Genomic DNA, 19,000 nt, shown 5'->3' with positions numbered 1-19,000 from the left:
AATCAGTTCCTAAGTTTCTCTAGTTCATGGTTTCCTTTTTTGAGCTTGGGCCTTAACCTAGTACAGTCAGACCTTGTTTTGCGACCGGGATCTGTTCCGGAGCCCCGGACACTAGATGAAAAGGATGCACGACAAAGCACGGTTTGCGCTTCTGTGCATGCGCGAGCGGCAAACCCGGAAGTAACCCGTTCCAGTACTTCCGGGTTTCCCGCAGACGTTCGGTGAAATGGACGCTCAACCAGGAGGACTCAAAACGAGGTACCACTGTATGTGAAGTTTTTGGTGTCTTCACAAAGGCGTTGTTGAACGCTTCCATCACCAGAAAGCAACTTTTCTTCTTAGAGTTTTCATCAGGGGGTGGTTGTCAGAAGCAAAACTTATTTTTCACTGTGCAATTGAAAGGTTTGGAGGTGTGGGTCAGCTGACCTGATCCACTGCTTTAAAAATATTTACAGGCATTCTCCTCCTCTCTCCACCCTCTGCAGCTCCAGTGCATACAGAGAGCTAGCTTGAAAAGGGAGAGCTTTGAAGGTGCAGGTCTATTTTTTTTAGACTGACAGCCAACCCAATTCAGGGTCTTTGCAGCCTACCATTTGCTGGGCAGTCCTGCACCTAAGAAGTAACCCTTCTGCCTTCCAGTATTTTGGCTAATAATGCAAAAAAAATAATAATAAGATTACTGGTGTGAGCATTTTTATTAAAATTGCGCTGTTCGAATTATGTACTGTTTAATGTTAAATTCAATGTATTGGGCTACTTCTGCTGTTTGGCTAATTAATGGCACCCTGCAATTGTGCCTTTGGGGCTCAACGTTCACCGCAAAATTTATGACTCCAGGCCTAGCGTGTTTGTGTCAATATTTGGACACTGCCAGGATACCTGTGACTCCTGAGAACTATCTTGCCGCTGGGAATTCCAGGGCAGCAAATCTGTCACCTGAATGTCACAATGTAAATTTATTATAATTATCTTTTCTGGCATCACTGTGCCAGTAGCGAAGGTGAGATTTACTTGTTTGCTTATTTGTTTTAGAACAATGCTGTCAGAGAAGCTATGTCAGTTCTGTGCAGGAAAAACCTCTTTTTGGTTTTCAGGCGATGGTGCCATGACAGGATAAATTTAGACCCTTGGGAAGAGCTTCACTTTTTTCATGGAAAATTAATAATAATAATAATAATAATAATTTATTTGTATACTACCTTTCTATCTTACAATACTCAAGGCGGTTTACAAGCAGAAGAAACAAAAAATGTACATCTTATAACAATCTAATGCAATACAAAAATGTGATAATAAAACAAAACTTTAAAATAAGCAACCTACATCAAAAAGTAACATTCAACAATTATTAGAGTAATATAAAATAATATCAATATATAAAAGTTAAACAGAAATCCACTCAACATTTACAATAAACAATTTCTAAACTAATCAATAAAACAACAGGAAGCCACAGTACATAAAATAATACAATACAAATTCAGAAGCAAAGACTAGAGGGTGGAGCAAGGCAGGTGGAAGAAGGCCTTGCCTGATGGAGTCTCTCCCCTCACAGTTCTTCCTTCAGGAAGAGCTCCCTTATGAAGAATCCCAGTTTTCCTCCATATCCTCAGGAATGTTGGATACAACGTTGACCCCAAAGATCTTCATAAGGAAGATTTTTCAAGAAAGGGCCTTTATGGGTTCACAAGTATTTATTATTTTTGCTGAATTCACATAACCACTCATTCTGAAATCCTACAGCTTTTACTCACTATTATTGTAGAAGCAAGGGGCAAATAAAAGATTCAAGTGAGAAGCCCTCCTGCTAAAACAGGGGCTCAACTTTTATCGTAAGCTTGAGCCAGTAAATAGTTCATTGTTATTTCTGGCCCACCAGGGTGAGAAAAGTACAGAGGTCTAGCAACTCAGCTACACAGCGGCAAATGAAACGCTTTAAATGTGTTGTAAAGTGCAAAATACAAATGTGACACTAGATGGTGACAGTGAGCTACGCAAAATTCAATGTATTTTTCAAAATGTTTCTTTAAAAAAGCATTTTCAGAGCATTTGCTATGCAAGATGTTGTACACTACATTATTCTGGTATTAATGCTTTATTGGGAACTTAACAGTGCCAGAGTAGATTAGCCATTTAGTTGACAAATACACACCTCGAAATAATGTTTTAACAGGGACTGACAAGCTTATGACCCTCTAGGTCAGGGGTCTGCAACCTTTGAGACGAAAAGAGCCACTTGGACCCATTTCCGAAGAAAACAACAACAACTGGGAGCCGCAAAACCATTGCGACATTTAAAACAAATATAACACTGCATATATTGTTTCTTACCTTAATGCTATATATACAGGATCATGCAGTCAGCTGTCAATCTGAAGAAAAAAAGTGGAGTTTGTTAAGTGGACTTTCACTTAACAATGTAAAATATATTTTTGCAAATTAATAGCTAATTAAAATATTTAATTTACCTGGTTAATGGGACTTTTGCTCCTGAACCTCAGTGCTCAGTGCCTGCACATCAGGGCTGTAAGACGTCACCTTCATTTTCACACAGGCTTGTAAGCTGTCATCTGTGAGGCGTGATCGATGTTTGTTTTTAATATAGTTCATATTGGAGAAGACCTGCTCACATACATATGTGGAACCGAAGATCGACAGGACTCCAAATTGCCTCATCCAGTTGCCTCAGTAGCCCAGCTATTAAAGAACAAGCTATCCAAGGCAACTGAATGAAAAAGAGGCCAGCGATTAAGCTACAGCAGGCAAAAAAAAGTCAAAGGGCCATTCTAAAATGCAGCAGGGTGACTTTTAAAAAACGAAGTTTTTTACCCACCAAAAATGGGGACCTCCAGAACCACTGCCCAACACGGATGGCACTGACACCCAGAAGCTCATAGCAAAATGTAGACAGGTAATGAAGAGCAGGAAATGAAGGCAAAATGGCAAAATATCACAAAACGCTTCCCCCCCCCCCCAGCCAAACAACAAGCACTGTATTAAAGGAACCGTCCGAACGCCTGACGCTGCAGGGGCAAATCTAGAAGGGGAAATCCAACTGCATGAACAGCACAAAAGCCTCTTTCCCCCTTCACTTTGTAAACCAAGAAAATCTTTTTTACAAAAAACCATTTGGGAATCAAGTTGTCTCAATAGCCCAGCTATTAAAGAACAATGTAGCCACAACTGAATAACAAAGAACAATGTAGCCATAACTGAATAACATTTTGCTACCTTAGCAAACTTATGCAAAAGCACACAGCATGCACACTGCCTCAATCACTATTGGCCGATTATTCTTTTCTATTATTTCAAGCACACACGCGCACACACACACACACGGGTTTTTTTGGGGGGGGGGGGTTTGCAACAGGTTCCTAGAGTTTAACACAACCCAAGAAATGCTGGACAGTTCGTCATTCCAGCTGATTTCCTCATTAAGCCCTGAGAAGAGGTGAATGGCGAGGAAAAATTAAAACGAGACTACAGTCTCCAAGCGGTGCACAAGGACTACAATACAGCCAAGTGACCTAAGAAACTGATAATTAATTCCAAAGTAATCTGTAGCATCCCTCTTGAATACGCAGCAGAGCCCTACAGAATCAGTCAGAGCAGAGCAGCATTTTAATTTTGCACAGATGTATGTTATCTTAAAAAGAAAAAGGCACAAAAATGTTCCAGTGGAGCTTTAGAGGGGTGGAGTGGAGTGGGGTGAAACTACTGGCTCTTAAAAAAAAAAAGAGGCAAATTTGAATTTCCCACAACATCTTTATTCAGGGATGCCTCAACCGCTGGGCGGCGACGGCAGGGCCCTCAGCCCTCCTGCGCCGACCGCGCGCCCGATCCCAGGGCTCCCGCTAGCCAGCGGGATGCCTCAACCGCTGGGCGGCGACGGAAGGGCCCTGAGCCCTCCTGCGCCGACCGCATCACCGCCGATCGTGCGCCCGATCCCAGGGCTCCCGCGAGCCAGCGGGATGCCTCAACCGCTGGGCGGCGACGGCAGGGCCCTGAGCCCTCCCGCGCTGACAGCATCACCGCCGATCGCGCGGCCCGATCCCAGGGGCCCGGCGGGAAGCCGGGCAAAGGCAGCGGCGGCCGGGCCAAGCGGCCTGACGCCCCCGTCGCTGCCCCCTCGGCCTTCACGTGGCCTGAAATGGTGACGGCGGCAGGGCCCATCGCCCTCCCGCATCGCCGCCGGTCGATTGGCCACCAAGCGGCCTGATCCCGGGGCTCCCAGTGGGAGGCCCCCAAAGCAATCAACGGCGGTGGTTTTAAACGCAGCTACAAAGTTCCCACTGGGGACTTCAGCGCTCCGCGACTCCCAGACGCAGTGCCGATGTCCCCGGTGCCTGGGCCGCACAAGGGCGGCGCGTCTTTGCGCACAGCCGGAGCCCCGAGGGGACGCGCTGGAGCGGGGGAATGGCCGCTTACCATGTGGGGGACCGGCAGCACCGGGCACAATATCTGGGGGGGGTGTGTCTCACCCTCGCCCTCTGCGGCTCTCCATCTCCGTGACCGAGGAGGCGGCGGTCGGGAGGGCGGAGAGGATCTTAGACAGCAGCAAGGCTGCGCAGGGCGCTGGCACAAAGATCGGGCAGATGTCCTTCCGTGCACGTGGGGCCGCCCGGGCTGCCATCCCCTCCCCTCCCCTCTAACCCGGCCTGAACCCTCCTGCAACTTGGCGCCTAGGCTGGGGTAGCGAGTCCCAGGAGGGGGACAGGTGGCTCCGATTAAAGCTGCCTCGCTCCGTCTGCGCGGGCACCGCTCCCAGTTTAGGAAGAGAGAGGGAGCTCGGGGCGGGAAGCGGGCGAGTGGCCTTTGCCTCCGCTCGCCCGGTTTGCCTTGGTCCGCCTCTCGATTGCCCCCCTTCCCCAGGACGCACAGGGCAACCTCTCCTTTAAAGAGCAAAGCGGCGCCGTCGGAATACCGAGGCGGCGCCGTCGGAATACCGAGGTGTCCCCACGTGCGCCCTGGAAGGACGCAGGCGTGCGGCGCCCATAGATGGCCCGAAGAGGCACCCAACACACACTTAAGGTTGAACCGGGAGAGCTGGATCCCAACACGGAACACACCTGCGAGCTAGTCAGTGGAGCGGCCGTAGGAGCCCTGCCGTGCTCGGCGGACCGCCCACGCTCCCCCGACTCTCAGCCGCCGCTGCCTCCCTTCTTCTCCCCAAGCTCCAGCCGGCAGGAGCTCGCCTGTGCCCTTCGGCTGCCCACCTCCCCTCCTTCCCGCCGCTCCTGCCATGCTCCGCTACCCGCCGCGCCTCACGCCCCCCATCGCTGCCCCCTCGGCCATCACGGAACCCAAGAAAATGGCAACGGCGGCAGGGCCCATCGCCCTCCCGCGTCGCCGCTGATCGATTGGCCGCCAAGCGGCCCGATCCCGGGGCTCCCAGCGGGAGGCCCCCAAAGCAATCGATGACGGCGGTAGGGCTCAGGCCGCGCTCCAGGGAGGCCCCCCCTCCCCGCAAGTCCAAACCAGCAAACCAGGAACACTTACCTGAAATGCGACGCTCCTGGACCCTGGACGTTCCTGCAGGTAAAACGAAAAGGGGGAAATCTGGGCGGCTCTGCCGCTTTTACCTGGGGCCTTGACCCCGCCCCCGGCCTCCGTCCTTTGTTCCATCCTGGCCGGAGGCAGGTCAAGGCCCATTGCCCTCCCGCGTCGCTGCCTCCTGGCTCCATTCTCAGCCTCGCCGGGGCGCACTCACCATTTTGCGCCCTCCCCTCTCCTCCTTCCGAGTCGCAACAGCAGGGAGCCACGGCAGGCGGCTCAGGGAGCCGCATGCGGCTCGCGGGCCGCAGGTTCCCGACCCCCGCTCTAGGTGTTGTTGGACTAAAGCCCCAAAGAAGGAAACTAAGAAGAACTCTTTATTTTGGGAAATCTTTTTACATATATAAATCATAAGATGCCTATGCATTTTCTAGAAAAGCAGGCGCAAATTAGTGTGGAGGGGAACCTGGACAAAGTTTCTGAAGTTCTGATTTGCAAATTCGTTTCAAGTTGGGAGTTTAAACTGGTATTTAATTTCATTGTTATTGTTCATAAGAAATATTTATAATCTACCCTTCAGCTGAAAGTCTCGGGGCAGAAAGGTGCACGGTCCAAACCAACAATTAAACACTTAAAATCCTGTTACAAAGGAAACCAGTGACCGAAACTCAAAATGCCCACTGCACCTCGCTTTTTAATTTTGTATTTTTGTTTCCGCATTACAGTACTGTATTTAGGATCTTCAAATGTTTGTTATGCAGCTTTGAAGCAGAATGTTTATGAAGTGAGGAGCGAAATCTAATTTTTTGATTCTGCAGAATGAGGAAGTAACAAGGTGGAATTGGATTTTCGATTGTTTCAGTTTTGTTGTGATGTGAGCCGCTTTGGACATATTTGTAGGGGAAAGCAGCATACAAATACTAAATAGCACATAAATAATAAACCTAAAAAGCTGTATAAATAGGATATTTGCTAACTTGCAGTTAAGAAATACTGTTCAAAGCATCATACAATAAAGACTAAAAACAAGAGTCTTAGAATAAGTATAATCTCCTTGATATCTATTAACAGATACTAAAACTCCCTTAGAAATGCATCTAATTATTTTCAGGCCCGTAGTACTAAGATGGGACTGCCCTGATGAAGACTCAGGCCTTCTTATCATGATTAATGGCTCAGACCTCGTTTCCTCAGGAAGGTGGCTAATTCCTTCTAAGACCCAGATTGGTTCAGTTTATGAGTTTCGCTTTTGATGGGGGCTACGTGCATTTAAACTGCTATTTTTCATTTGCTCCGCAGCAGTGCTGCTCCCCTGTTTTGCTTCCCTCCTCCTTTCCACTTTCTTTATCACGATTGCTTTGATGTTTTATGAAACTTCGAAGGCCATCTGTGGCAGAAACGCAACACACACACACACTTTGTAGATTAAGTGAAGTGGTGGGAGAGCCTGGATGAGGCATGGGCCTGCGGATGGCGGTTAAAAAATAAACTGTTTGCCACATGCTAATTTGAGGCATTACTCTAATAGTGAAATGTCAGCATCTTCCAAAGGGCGGTGATGCTTGCTGCCTTGTAAATTGGCAACTCAATCTGTCGCTTTTTTTGTACTGTAATAGTTTTTGGGACTTCTCTGAAGTGTTGCCTTATGCTTCTTCTCCTGTTGGTAAATCATACAGAATCCTGAGCAGCATGTATTGGGTAATCTGTACGTTCAGAAGACAAAGTAGGGCTCATAAAGAATCCCTTCTTCCCTTGAACTTCGGAACCGACCCCCTTCAAATAGCTGTTTATTGGGCTTGTCTGAGGGCCGCAGCAGCTGTATATTTTAGGATCTTATAGATGGTGTTTGCTCTCGCCCAAGTCAAATTTTGAAGGTTGGGATTTGCATGTCTTTTTATGAAAGCAACCATCAGCTTTGCATGGGCTCAGGAACACTTGAGGTACCCTGATTGTTTTTTGTTCTTGTTTTCCACAAGTTGGCAACCCTAGGGTTGCAATCTCAGGGCTAGCAACAGGAGTCACTTCTCCATAAGTGTAAGGAAAAATGGTCCCTCCCTCACTGCTTGCAGTAAGGTTTATGAGGCCTAATATAAAACCAGAGGAAGGGGGTGAATGGGGCTATTCATATAAGGGGGTGCGACTTGATCAAGATCTATAAGATCATGTAGGGTATGGAAGAAGTGAACAGAGGGAAGATTTCTCCTCTCTCACAGTGCTAGAACTCTGGGCCAACCATTGAAGTTGAATGTTCGAAGACTCAAGACAAACAAAATGAGGTATTTCTTCACACGGCACGTAGTTAAAATAGGGAATTTACCACCACAGGAAGTAGTAATGGCCACTGTTGGAGTTTAAAAGGGGAATTGGTCAAATTCATGGAAGATAAACTAGCATTAGCTCGTGGCCATGATGACTGCATGCTGCCTCCCGTACTGGATGCAGTAGGCCGCTGGAAACTAATGGCTGGGGAGCAGAAATGAGCCGCTCCCCCCGCTAGGCAAAGTGAGGTGGCTGCCTCAGGCGGCAGGTTCCACAGGGGCAGCAGATCTTGCCTCCAAGGAATGTGTTGCCCACTGCTGCCGCCGCCACAGGATCAGAAATGGCTGTGGCGTGTTCCTTGGAGGCAAAATCTGCCTCCTCCTTGGCAGCCTCTTGGATTTGTCAAGTAAGATGGATGAGATTTCCCCTCTCTTTCCTGATGTAGATCTTCACTCATCCCTTCTTCCCTGGTGGAAGGGGGAGGGGCGCCATTTTGTGGTTCTCCTCAGGCGCCAAGATGACCGGGCTTCTAATAGTCTATTTTGAGAACTGGTTTTCGGGGGGGGGTGCAAGGATGATTTACCCTCCATCATCCTTGTTTTTCCTTCGCTGACGATCTCCTGCTGTCGTGGGGGCTGCCTCCAGTAAGGCAGAGAGGAACCGGAAGCCCAGGCCTTAGAGGTTGCAATGCTCAGTAGGAGGAGGAAGAGCCAGGAGATTCCCATGGGAGTGGTCTGTGTGCAACAGGGGTGCAAAGCAGGGCTGCAGAATACAAGACATGGTTTCAGAAATGGAGTTAGGAAGCGGAAAAGTGAGGGCAGTAGTTGAATAGGGTTGGAGGCTCTAGGGGGTTAATATAGGGGTGATTGTTGAGTGGAGGAAGCAGGGGTGCGCCCCCTAGTTATACATACAAAGGACCTGCCCTAAGTCCTCCCTCTCCCTTCCATCCTTGTTTTTCGTTTGCACCACTTTACTTCCTGCATGTTTGGTTTAACACACCAGCGCCCAAACCTGTGCAACGCTAGCTTCCCATGTGGAGACAAGACGTGTTCCAGACAGGTTATTTGGGCCTTGATCCTCCATGGCATAGCTGGCAGAGCCCAGTTTTGAATGATCCGTTTATTCAGGCTGATACTCAGAATGTTCTGTTCGCAGAGTCGTCGGTGTGCGTACGTTTGAGGGAGGCCTACGTTTTGTGGTCAAACTCTAAATCAAAAAGGCCCTTTTCTCAGAGCCTTCGGGCATACAGCTGTTTTCAATTGTTCCTGAATCCTATCTAGGGAGAGCCATAAAATAAATCAGTGCCAAAAAAAACTATTTAAAAAACTCGAGAGCTTTCCTTTGCCTCCCCCCTCCAGCCCCTCCCCCAACCTCCCTCTGGCATAATTTTGAATGGACTGAGAGCAAATATATAAGAGAAGTAGGGTTGGGGTGGGAAAGGGCACCCCAGATCACATTTAACAAGCGAGAAGGCAGCTTGTTTCTGAAAATGTGCACCTCATAACTTGAGTAGAGACTGTCCAGAGAGACTTAAGTAGGAGCAGTATGATTAATTCCTGCCTGTGCCTTGACGGGTTCATGCTGATTTATTTTACTTCATTATGAGAAACATAAGGCTTCTCTTTACCTCCCCTCTCCCTCTTCCAGAACTAGGATTTAGGAAGCAAGGCTGGCAAGCAGTGGTCATGGGAAAGCTCTGAGAGAACTGCAGACATCCTGAATAAAGTTGTGTCGCACAGAGTGTGGAAAGGAAAGGGAGGAATTGACCCAACTTAAAAAATAATAAAAAATGACTCCGTAGCAGATAGCTTCTTACACTTTTCCTTAGCATGGCATACCAGTGTCCCTGATGACCAAAGATAGATCCTCACAGAATCGCCTGTGCCTTTCAGAGTTCAGAAATCACACCAACCGGTTTAACAAAAATGGCACAGTAAAATCACTTTCCTTGCAATGTGTTAGAATGCAGCTGAGAATTGCTTTTTTGCTTGTTTTGGGACCATTGTAAGAAACACTGGAAATATATTGATGTGGGTGGCATGCCCCAGCAGAATTCGTAAGCCTACGGTATTAAAAAAATTTCTCTGTTTTGTTGGCTTCTTCTGCAGCTGTCTGGTGGGTGCGAGTTGACCGTGGTCATCCATGATTTCACGGCATGCAACAGCAATGAGCTGACAATCCGCCGTGGTCAGACAGTGGAGGTTCTAGAGCGGCCACACGATAAGCCTGATTGGTGCCTAGTACGAACCACCGACCGTTCCCCAGCTGCCGAAGGACTTGTGCCCTGTGGGTCTCTCTGCATTGCTCACTCTCGAAGCAGCATGGAGATGGAGGGCATCTTCAACCACAAAGGTAGGAGAATGAGGACTTGGAAGTCTCTCCATGTTTTGTTTATCAGTGCTCTGAGGGGGTCTTTGGAAATTGGTGCACCACTTGGGAGTTATGGGGGTTCATGCCTGTTAAATGGCCATCACCTCAGCCCTACACAGTTTATGTATGATGAGACTTTGTGCACCGTGTTTTGAAGATTTTTGGTTGTGACATTAAAGCGGAGCTTCACATAATTGTTGTCCGCACTGAGTATTCCAACAGCTGCATGGGTGTGGCAAATTAAATATGGGTGGCAATTTGGCTGTGCTCGTTGAACAGCCTTATCAGGGTGGTTGGAGAACCACATAGCACGTGACTTTTCAAAAAATTGCAGTAGTTCCACACAACTCCCAAATGTAAAAGCATGTATTGCCATATATATAGCTAGATGACTAGGATCTACAAACCAAGATCCCTCGGACAGCTGGTAAGATCCCCTCTCCCAGTTTCCCTCTGTGAATTGCGGAGGAAAGGGAAAGGGTCTCTTCACGGGTTTGTTCGCACAACACACTGGCCAGACCTTGGCTTAACAAGACTGCATGAGCATGTGAGCACCCCTCTCCTTTTTGCTGCCGAGCCATATTGAACCAAGCCAAGGTTTAGCATAGCATGTCATCCAAACTGAGTCTGGTGGTTAAGCTCTCTCCTCGCTAGCCATGAGCTATAACCATGGTCTGGGTTTAGTTAAACCTTGTGGCCAGTGAGGAGGGTGAGTAACAACCCCTGATCTGGTTGATATGCTATGCCAGACTTTGGCATAGTAGCCAAAACGACTGGAAAGGAGAAAAGCAGCTGTGAGTTCCTCTCCAGGAGCCCATGCAGTTTCACTAAGGTGCAAGGTTTGACTTGACCTGGTGAAAACCAGGCCAGTGTGCCCAGGAGCGAGAGAGAGAGCAGCTCCACCTCTTCAACATCCACATTGCCCAGAGAAAACTTTGGAAGCTGAGCAAGGGGGCCAAGGTTTTTACTGGACTTTGGAGAAAGAAGTGGTGAAAGAGATTTATACTGCTTTTCTCCTGAGGTCAGCACAAAGTGTGAGAGAGATACTCCCACCTTGAATGCAGCGAAGAACTTGAAGGGGCTGGGTAAATAACGCCCACAAATAATGTCTGTTAACATTAGAGTGATATTTGTGGACCCTTGCACATGACAATCTCATGCTTGACAGTCTGAGGGAGTTGGAGAAGTTTCAGGGGAGCGTCGTGTGTTTAGAACAGACCAGAAGATATATTGTATGTACTTGTAAAACAGACTTGCCCAGCACAAACTGCTTGTTAAAGTCTGAGCCATTTGTTCCATACTTAATTGGTATAAGACATCCGTGTGCTCAGAACTGTCTCCGTGTTCTGTTTAATGTATTTGTCAGACTCTTCATAACAGTTTTGCCCTGGAGAGAGAATGCAGCCTTCAAGAGTCTCACCGCCACAACTTTCTTACATGCACTAAGAAGAGCTTGCAGAGTAGACATAGTAAAGCAAACTGGTTTTAGATACTTAGCTTTGTGTGTTTCCTCCGGATTTGGAGAGAACCAAATCATGGAACAACTTAGCATTAAGTTGCAATTGTTAAGAATTTTCCCCGGGGGGGAAATAAACCTTAGCATATATTTAAGACAGTGTTTGCAGCCCATCTGCTAAGCGACTGAGCTCTGAACCAAGAACTCCCAGGTTTCAATCTTGCCTCTGGCCTGAGTAGCCTTTAGCAGGCCAATAACTCTGAACCTCACCTGCAATCTGTGGATAATACTTTAAGGATTGTTGGAAAGTTTACTGAAAGCTTATGAAGTGCTTAGAATGCTCACATCTTTGAATGCTTATTATTGATAATGTTAATATTGCAAAGAAAACCTTGGAGTAATATACAGCTAAACCTTGTTGTTGTTGTTCAGTCGTTCAATCATGTCCGACTCTTCGTGACCCCATGACATCCTAAACCTTAGGATGGTTAAAACACCAGTATGCTATACTTTGTTTATTCTGCTCACTTTTCCTTCATCAACCAAAATATGCAAGCTGTCATATTGCTGGGGGCATAGTTCTGTACAGTATTGGTTTTTAATAGCTCTCAATAGCAGGCTTTGTGTGAACACCAGGCCTACTGCAACACGTTAAATATACAATCGGTTGGAGTTCCTGGACGACACTTGACCATGCAGCCAGATGTGTTGATGGAGTGAAATCAGATTGTGCATGTGACAGGATGGCTACATTTGCTTCTGCCTCTTGCTAAATTCAAAAAAGCCGTTTCAACATTAGCAGAGAATGTTCTGAAATCATCAGGCGTCAACAGCAACTGAATTGACTGGTGTCCCTGAAAATCACGGTTGATACGCCAACCCATGATAAACAAGTGCCTCTCAGGCCTTGAAGGACTTGATTAGCTTATGATAATCCTGTTTTAAGTCATCTATGTATTATTTATTTCTTATCAGGTTTATACATTGTCCTTCTGCACTAGGCTTTCGAGGCAACTGGCAGAAGGACATAGCAATACAATATAAAAAGAGTTATTAAGGCGTAGGAACCACAATCACTATAGAAGAACAATAAATTGTTCTGCTGCAGGGAGAAGACGATTGTGTGCTTGCCTGCATTAGATTGTTCTTGGTTCTTAAAGTAATTTAGGTGATATACACCACATTTCTCAAGGTATCTTAGTGAATTTATTTTGCAGCTGTTTGGGACTTCTTGTTTCAAGTGTTTGTCCACAGGGCTTCTGTGAACATTGTGGCCAGTCTTCAAATGGGAGTGCAATTAATTCCACATGCCCCTAGGCCGCATAGCAAACTGTTTCTAACGTTATCAGGACTTTGAAAAGCAGTTTGTGATACAGCGTTTGAGGGCTTTTCTGGATTAAGAGAACTTCCATGATAGCACCTGAATGTCTTCTAAACATAAATTTAAAAAAATCCATAACAAGCTTGCAGAAAAATGGCAAGCAGTTCAGTTTTAGTGATTCTGAGTCTTGGGCAAACGGTGTTGCAAATCTGTTGCAACTTTTGGGGTTTCAGAAACTTAAGTAAGCTTATTCCTAGCCAGCATTTACCATAAAACATAAATGAATCATTTGGTAAGGCAAAAGGATTTAGGTATTATCTATGTTGGTTTATTCTGTATTTCCTTGACAGTGCCTTGAAAAATTTAAGCAGAGTTGGGGATCTGTATGCTTGAGTCATAATTTTGCCAGCAAGTGTTTTAAGGCATGCATACTCAGAAGCTCAGGATTTTGCTTCCAATTAGTTGGCTGATTAGTTGGCAGTGAGAGATTTCACTTTCTTGGGTTCCATGATCACTGCAGATGGTGACAGCAGTCAAGAAATTAGAAGACGCCTGCTTCTTGGGAGAAAAGCAATGACAAACCTAGACAGCATCTTAAAAAGCAAAGACATCACCTTGCCGACAAAGGTCCGTATAGTTAAAGCTATGGTTTTCCCAGTAGTAATGTACGGAAGTGAGAGCTGGACCATCAAGAAGGCTGATCGCCGAAGAATTGATGCTTTTGAATTAATAATGGTGCTGGAGGAGACTCTTGAGAGTCCCATGGACTGCAAGAAGATCAAACCTATCAATTCTCAAGGAAATCGGCCCTGAGTTCTCACTAGAAGGACAGATCCTGAAGTTGAGGCTCCAGTACTTTGGCCACCTCATGAGAAGAGAAGACTCCCTGGAAAAGACCCTGATGTTGGGAAAGATGGAGGGCACAAGGAGAAGGGGACGACAGAGGATGAGATGGTTGGACAGTATTCTCGAAGCTACTAACATGAGTTTGGCCAAACTGCGGGAGGCAGTGAAGGATAGGCGTGCCTGGCGTGCTCTGGTCCATGGGGTCACGAAGAGTTGGACACGACTGAACGACTGAACAACAAAAAGTTGGCTGATTAATTGCTTAGTTGTGAATTGCCGCACTTTCATGGCTCAATTTTGGAGCTCCTCAGAAAACGTGAATGGGTTAAATGAAATCCTAGTTAGTCATAAATGTGGACATTCTGATGTCTTGCTAAGGTTTTTTTTATTATCTCCCATTGTGCTAATGTCTCATTCGCTTGCATCAGTTTTGGCAAGATTTGTAGAGTCAGGCGAACTAGAAGCTGAGGCGCATTTGCCACACCTGAATGTTCCTTGTTCCAGCTGTGGCTTCATTTAACAGTCCACGTTTAAGTAGTCGCTTCTTTTTCATGAACAACAAAAGTTAGAAGGCAGAATCCTTTATGCAGTCTTTTTGACTACCACCTTGAAGCAATTCCTGAGCCTTTCAAGCCATCTCCCATCAATTTCGAAAAGGCCTTTAATAGGATACTGTAAAGAAAGAGGAGCTGTTGGCTGTGTCTTGCAGGCAGTGGGGGTTTGGGGTGGAGATGCAGTGAATCGGAGTGTTATTGAGCACTTGGAAGAAAAGGCCTTTGGGCCATTTGCACTCAAATGGGTCAGCATCTGGGTGACCCAGTAAAAAAATAAATGCTTTTGTTTGCAAGGATGCGAAGCTACATGAAATAATACCCTAGATATTTTCCAAAAGAAACAGTTTTCTAGTCATTCAGTTCCTTTGCAAACTGGCTTTTAAAAAAATCTGTGGGGGGAGAAGGAACCGCGAGAATTCAATGAACAGGGCAATCTTTGTGTTTATAACCTAAGAAACCAAAACCCTACTGGGTGCAGCTGTGCTGGTAGTGCTGAAACTGTAGGGACATTGTACAGTAAAGGCAAGGAAAACTTTGTCCAGAATTTGTTATAAAGTCACATTGTGTTTACCCAGAAAGTATTGACCCCAAAATGATTTGCCGAAGCTTTCTTGCTGGGGGACGATTGTGCAGCTTTTTTGGCCGAGGCCAAAGTAGTTAAGGGTGGAGAAAAAAGATGAAGCTGGCAGGATGGAATGATTCTTTGCTGTTGAGTTCATGAGCAAGCACTCCCTGTCTCTCTCTCCTTACAGGAAATGTGTACTGTAAATAAAATTCCTGGTAATTTGTGTAACTTGCTTTTTAATCCAAGCATTGAACAGTTTGCAGCCTTATGTCGGACCTTTTGACTTTTGGGATTGGGTGGCCTTGCGTCCTGTGAGTTTGAGCAATTCAGCATGATTTCCAAGTTGCGTTTTGCCAAAATGACAAATTGTGATTTATAAGACATGGGAATTGTAAAGTGCGTAACAGAGAGAAATTTGTTCGGTAGTTCAGTAGAGTGGGCATGGACCCTCCCTCCCCCTCCCGCACCAAATGCTCCGTCTATTAATCCCGTATTCTCTTCAATATAAAATTCTCAAAAATGAGGAGCAGTATTCACAGTAACGTACATCATAAAATCAATGAAAGCAGGAACTTAAAAGCAGGCAACAACTACCAAGCCAATACTTTAGCACTGAAGGGCCTGCATAAATAAGGAGTCCTTGGAGCCTTTATAAAACATAACCACCCACCTAAGTGACGAGAACCTGCTCGGCATGTGCGAAAATGATCAGTCTCACACCGGTGTGGGTTGAAAGAGTCTGATGATTCCAGGGCTGCAGGAGCCTTTATTTATGGGGCAGCAACACAAAAGCATACAGGAAGATTTCACCATATTTGGACTACATTATTGCATCAGCCAGCAGATATGGAAGTGCCATATAGGGTGGACTCATACTTGCTTACGTAGCTGAACATGCTATGTCTACGTAGATCAATGGGCCTGTGTGCATGCGATGTTCACCGCGCCCAGTAGGCGCGGTACATGTTCTTCCTGATAAGGGCGGTACCCCAGTAGGCACGGTGCACGTTGGTGCATGGTCTTTCTGATAAGGGCGGTTTGTGGCTTGTGTCATATACGCCTAAACGGCGAGTTTCCCTACACCTAAGCTTTTACACAACCATCTTTCATGTGAAGGGTGCAGGAGGGACCATACTTAAAAATTTGATTCTGCAATTTCATGCGGCTTTCATGGACATAATAATCTAGAGAAAGTCCTACGACTATGTCTTACAATAAAAGAAGAGAAGGTGGGTTTCGCTGGCAAGCCATGTTTTCTTTGCAAGGTGGAAGGGCCAAGGAACAGAGAAAGTCATTGGTGCAACCTCCTCTACATTCCCAGCTCCTTCTTGCCATAGAGTGAGCCAGGTTTTCTGCATGTTGGCAAAGTGTTTGTTGTATAGATTGGATCAAAGGGGCTGTTGTCTCTGACCCCCGTTGTCCAATACAGTTACTTTAGAAGGGAAGACTCTGCCTTCCTTCAGCCCTCCCCCCCCCCAAGCAGCTGGTGTGGGGAAGGATTTCTTTGCTGTATTTGTAAAAGAAGACCTAAATCAGGCATGTCCAACAGGTAGATCGTGATCTACCGGTAGATCACTGGACATCTCTGGTAGATACCAAGGAAGCTGAACAACTGTGCCCCCCCCAAAAGCACAACATTTTACCTCCTCCCTGAAGAAAACGCAACAACTTTGACCCGAACCCCCCTAAAACGGGCCTTCTTCCTTCCTAAAAAAAGCTCAACAACTGACCTGAACCCCAGAAAAGGGGGTAGATCACTGCCAGTTTTTAACTCAGTGAGTAGATCGCAGTCTCTTGGGAGTTTGCCACCCCTGGCCTAAACAATTAAATTGCAAAAAGAACGTCAACCACATTGGCTACAGGAGTCTCACAGTGGTAATACTTTCTAGCCATTATGACTCCAAAACTAAGATGAGAATGTGTGTTCAACAAAAGTTTTGCGATACTTCTGTAAATATATAGTTGCTAATTGCTGCATCCCGTTTAAGAAGGTAGAACTTAAAAATAGCACCTCCTATTGGCCACTGTCTTGCCACACAGATATTCCATATAAACACACAGAAACACATATGTATATGATGCTATATTTGACAATGCGCATACAGTCATACCTCTAGATACGATCGCTGCGGGTTGTGAACGGCGCGGGTTACGAACACGCCAAACCCGGAAGTACTGGAACGGGTTACTTCTGGGTTCGGCGGTTCATGTTTGCGCAGACGCGTCAAATGACGTCATGCGCAGAAGCGCCGAATCGCGCATGTGCAGAAGTGGCGCTGTGGGTTGCGTTCTGCTCAGGATGCGAACGGGGCTCCAGAATGGATCCCGTTCGCATCCAGAGATACCACTGTACAAGCTTTCTCATAATATTTGAAGATACCTTCGCTAGTATAGGGAACGTTCTGAAGGAATGGCGGAATCATTTCTCTGTTATAAAGTGGTGTGGAACCATTTTTTTTCTCAGTTCTAAACATTCACTAGAATCGAAATAGCCAAAAATATATGTTGCATTTACCAATCTCTCTCACACACAAAACAGTGGTATGTCGTTTGGCAAGTACGGTAGCTTCTGGTGTTTATGATTGGGATAGCCATAAGTTGAAAAGTAAGGTAGCATTGCAAAAGAATGCCTAACTCATGATTTTCAAGCTTGTTGGTAATTTCATGATACAGCAATGTGCTTTTTATTAGCTTGACTGGAAGAAGGTCTTACTGCTAGATGGGCTGGTCCCTTGTTTTTGCACCGTGAAATTAACCATCCACGGTCCTTTCTGTTCACTGAATTGCATTCCAGCCTCCCAGAGGCTGGAGCCAAGAATTTTTTCTTGAACTTCAGTTAGGCTAGTTACGGTAGAGGGTAAGCCATCGCATCTGGCTATTCCCATGTGTGAGCCTAAAATCTGGAGCTGAGCTGTGCAAGTGAGTCAGAGGAGAGCATCCCCTGAAGGGAGTTGCTGTGTTGAAGCTACGACAAGGGGCTTTAAAAGAGCTGTTATTCTGCTCTCAGTTCTTTCTTAGCTAAGGAGTTATCAGAGGGAAGGAGGAGAAGAAGGAGTGTGTGGATGTCCTCACTTGCAGGAGTTTTGCAGCAAGCTAACAGTTTGCCATGTCAAACGGAGTTGAGCAAATTGACACCTTGGAATCTCTTCATTCACCGTACTGTGGAAATGGGCAGCCGGGCAGCTGCAAATACTGGATCCTGGACTTAGGTACAGATGGCAGGCAAATATTGGTTTGGGCGGGAGGAGGGGAGTGGGTTTCTTCCCCTCCTTTTCAGAAGCAGATGTGTTTAGGTGAACAATATAGCATGCTGCGGGCTTAATACCAGCAAAGGGGAGAGCAAATGTACTTCAAATAACTTCTATTAGAATCTTTTCCCTAGAAGATACAAGCACAGCGATGCTAGCCCTGTAAAGGGAGACAATGGGAGGGGGGGGGGAATGCGAATTTGCTAGCCAGAATGGGGAAGAGTAGCAGAGCTGTTCCTTTCCAACGGTCTACCTAAGAATATTTATCTGTAGCAGAATGAAACTACTTTCTGTTTGCATGAAATGAAGGTTGGTGTGCGGCGGAGGGATGCATAATCTAAAATGTCATTTATCTTATGCAAATTTTTGAAAAGCTTCTCCAGTAAGGGAGGAAAAGATTCAAACATCTACAAATTGTCCATTTCCAATTAAATATGACCAGGCAAGCCAGGAATCAAAAAGGAGACAGTATATTAATACATCGATGCTAACTGTGTGTCTTCTATACACTATCACAAAGATACACAAACCTATCAGGGATCAGATTTTTCTGTTTGCCTGTTGTACCAGACCAGTCATCCAACAAATGGGTTGATTGGCTCTCAATAATATCAAATGTCATTATCTGTTGCAAAATAAGTTTTATCTTCTTCGGTCGGGTTGTTTAGTCTGTCCGCATGAGCAGCCATTAGCTTAAACCTATCCATGGTAATAAATTTGGGTGAAAGGCACAGGATACTTGAAACTTGGTTGATGAATAGAAATTACAAGGATTTGCACATGAGCCTGTTGAAACCCATTGTCACAGAGGTTGATTAAAATGTGTCTGGATCTTTATATTTCCCTACTTATCTTGAATGTAATCTAAAAGCAGCCACTGGCATTCCA

The 19,000-nt window shown here is 45.9% G+C and overlaps 1 protein-coding gene across 3 annotated transcripts in view; it reads left to right on the top strand.

Moving 5' to 3' along the window:
• The window catches only part of TRIO (trio Rho guanine nucleotide exchange factor), a 258,906-nt gene that overhangs the window by 181,245 nt on the left and 58,661 nt on the right, over positions 1 to 19,000 (top strand). For all 3 annotated transcript variants that reach the window (XM_033154381.1, XM_033154382.1, XM_033154383.1), the window contains exon 34: positions 9,861 to 10,104. In XM_033154381.1, the coding sequence (XP_033010272.1) occupies positions 9,861 to 10,104 (244 nt within the window). The remainder of the gene's footprint in view (positions 1 to 9,860; positions 10,105 to 19,000) is intronic.

Source organism: Lacerta agilis, chromosome 7 (assembly GCF_009819535.1).
Source record: "Lacerta agilis isolate rLacAgi1 chromosome 7, rLacAgi1.pri, whole genome shotgun sequence".
Classification (NCBI taxonomy): Eukaryota; Metazoa; Chordata; class Lepidosauria; order Squamata; family Lacertidae; genus Lacerta; species Lacerta agilis.
The sequence above is the reverse complement of the archived record's forward strand: the minus strand, read 5'-3'. Positions and strand labels throughout refer to the sequence as shown.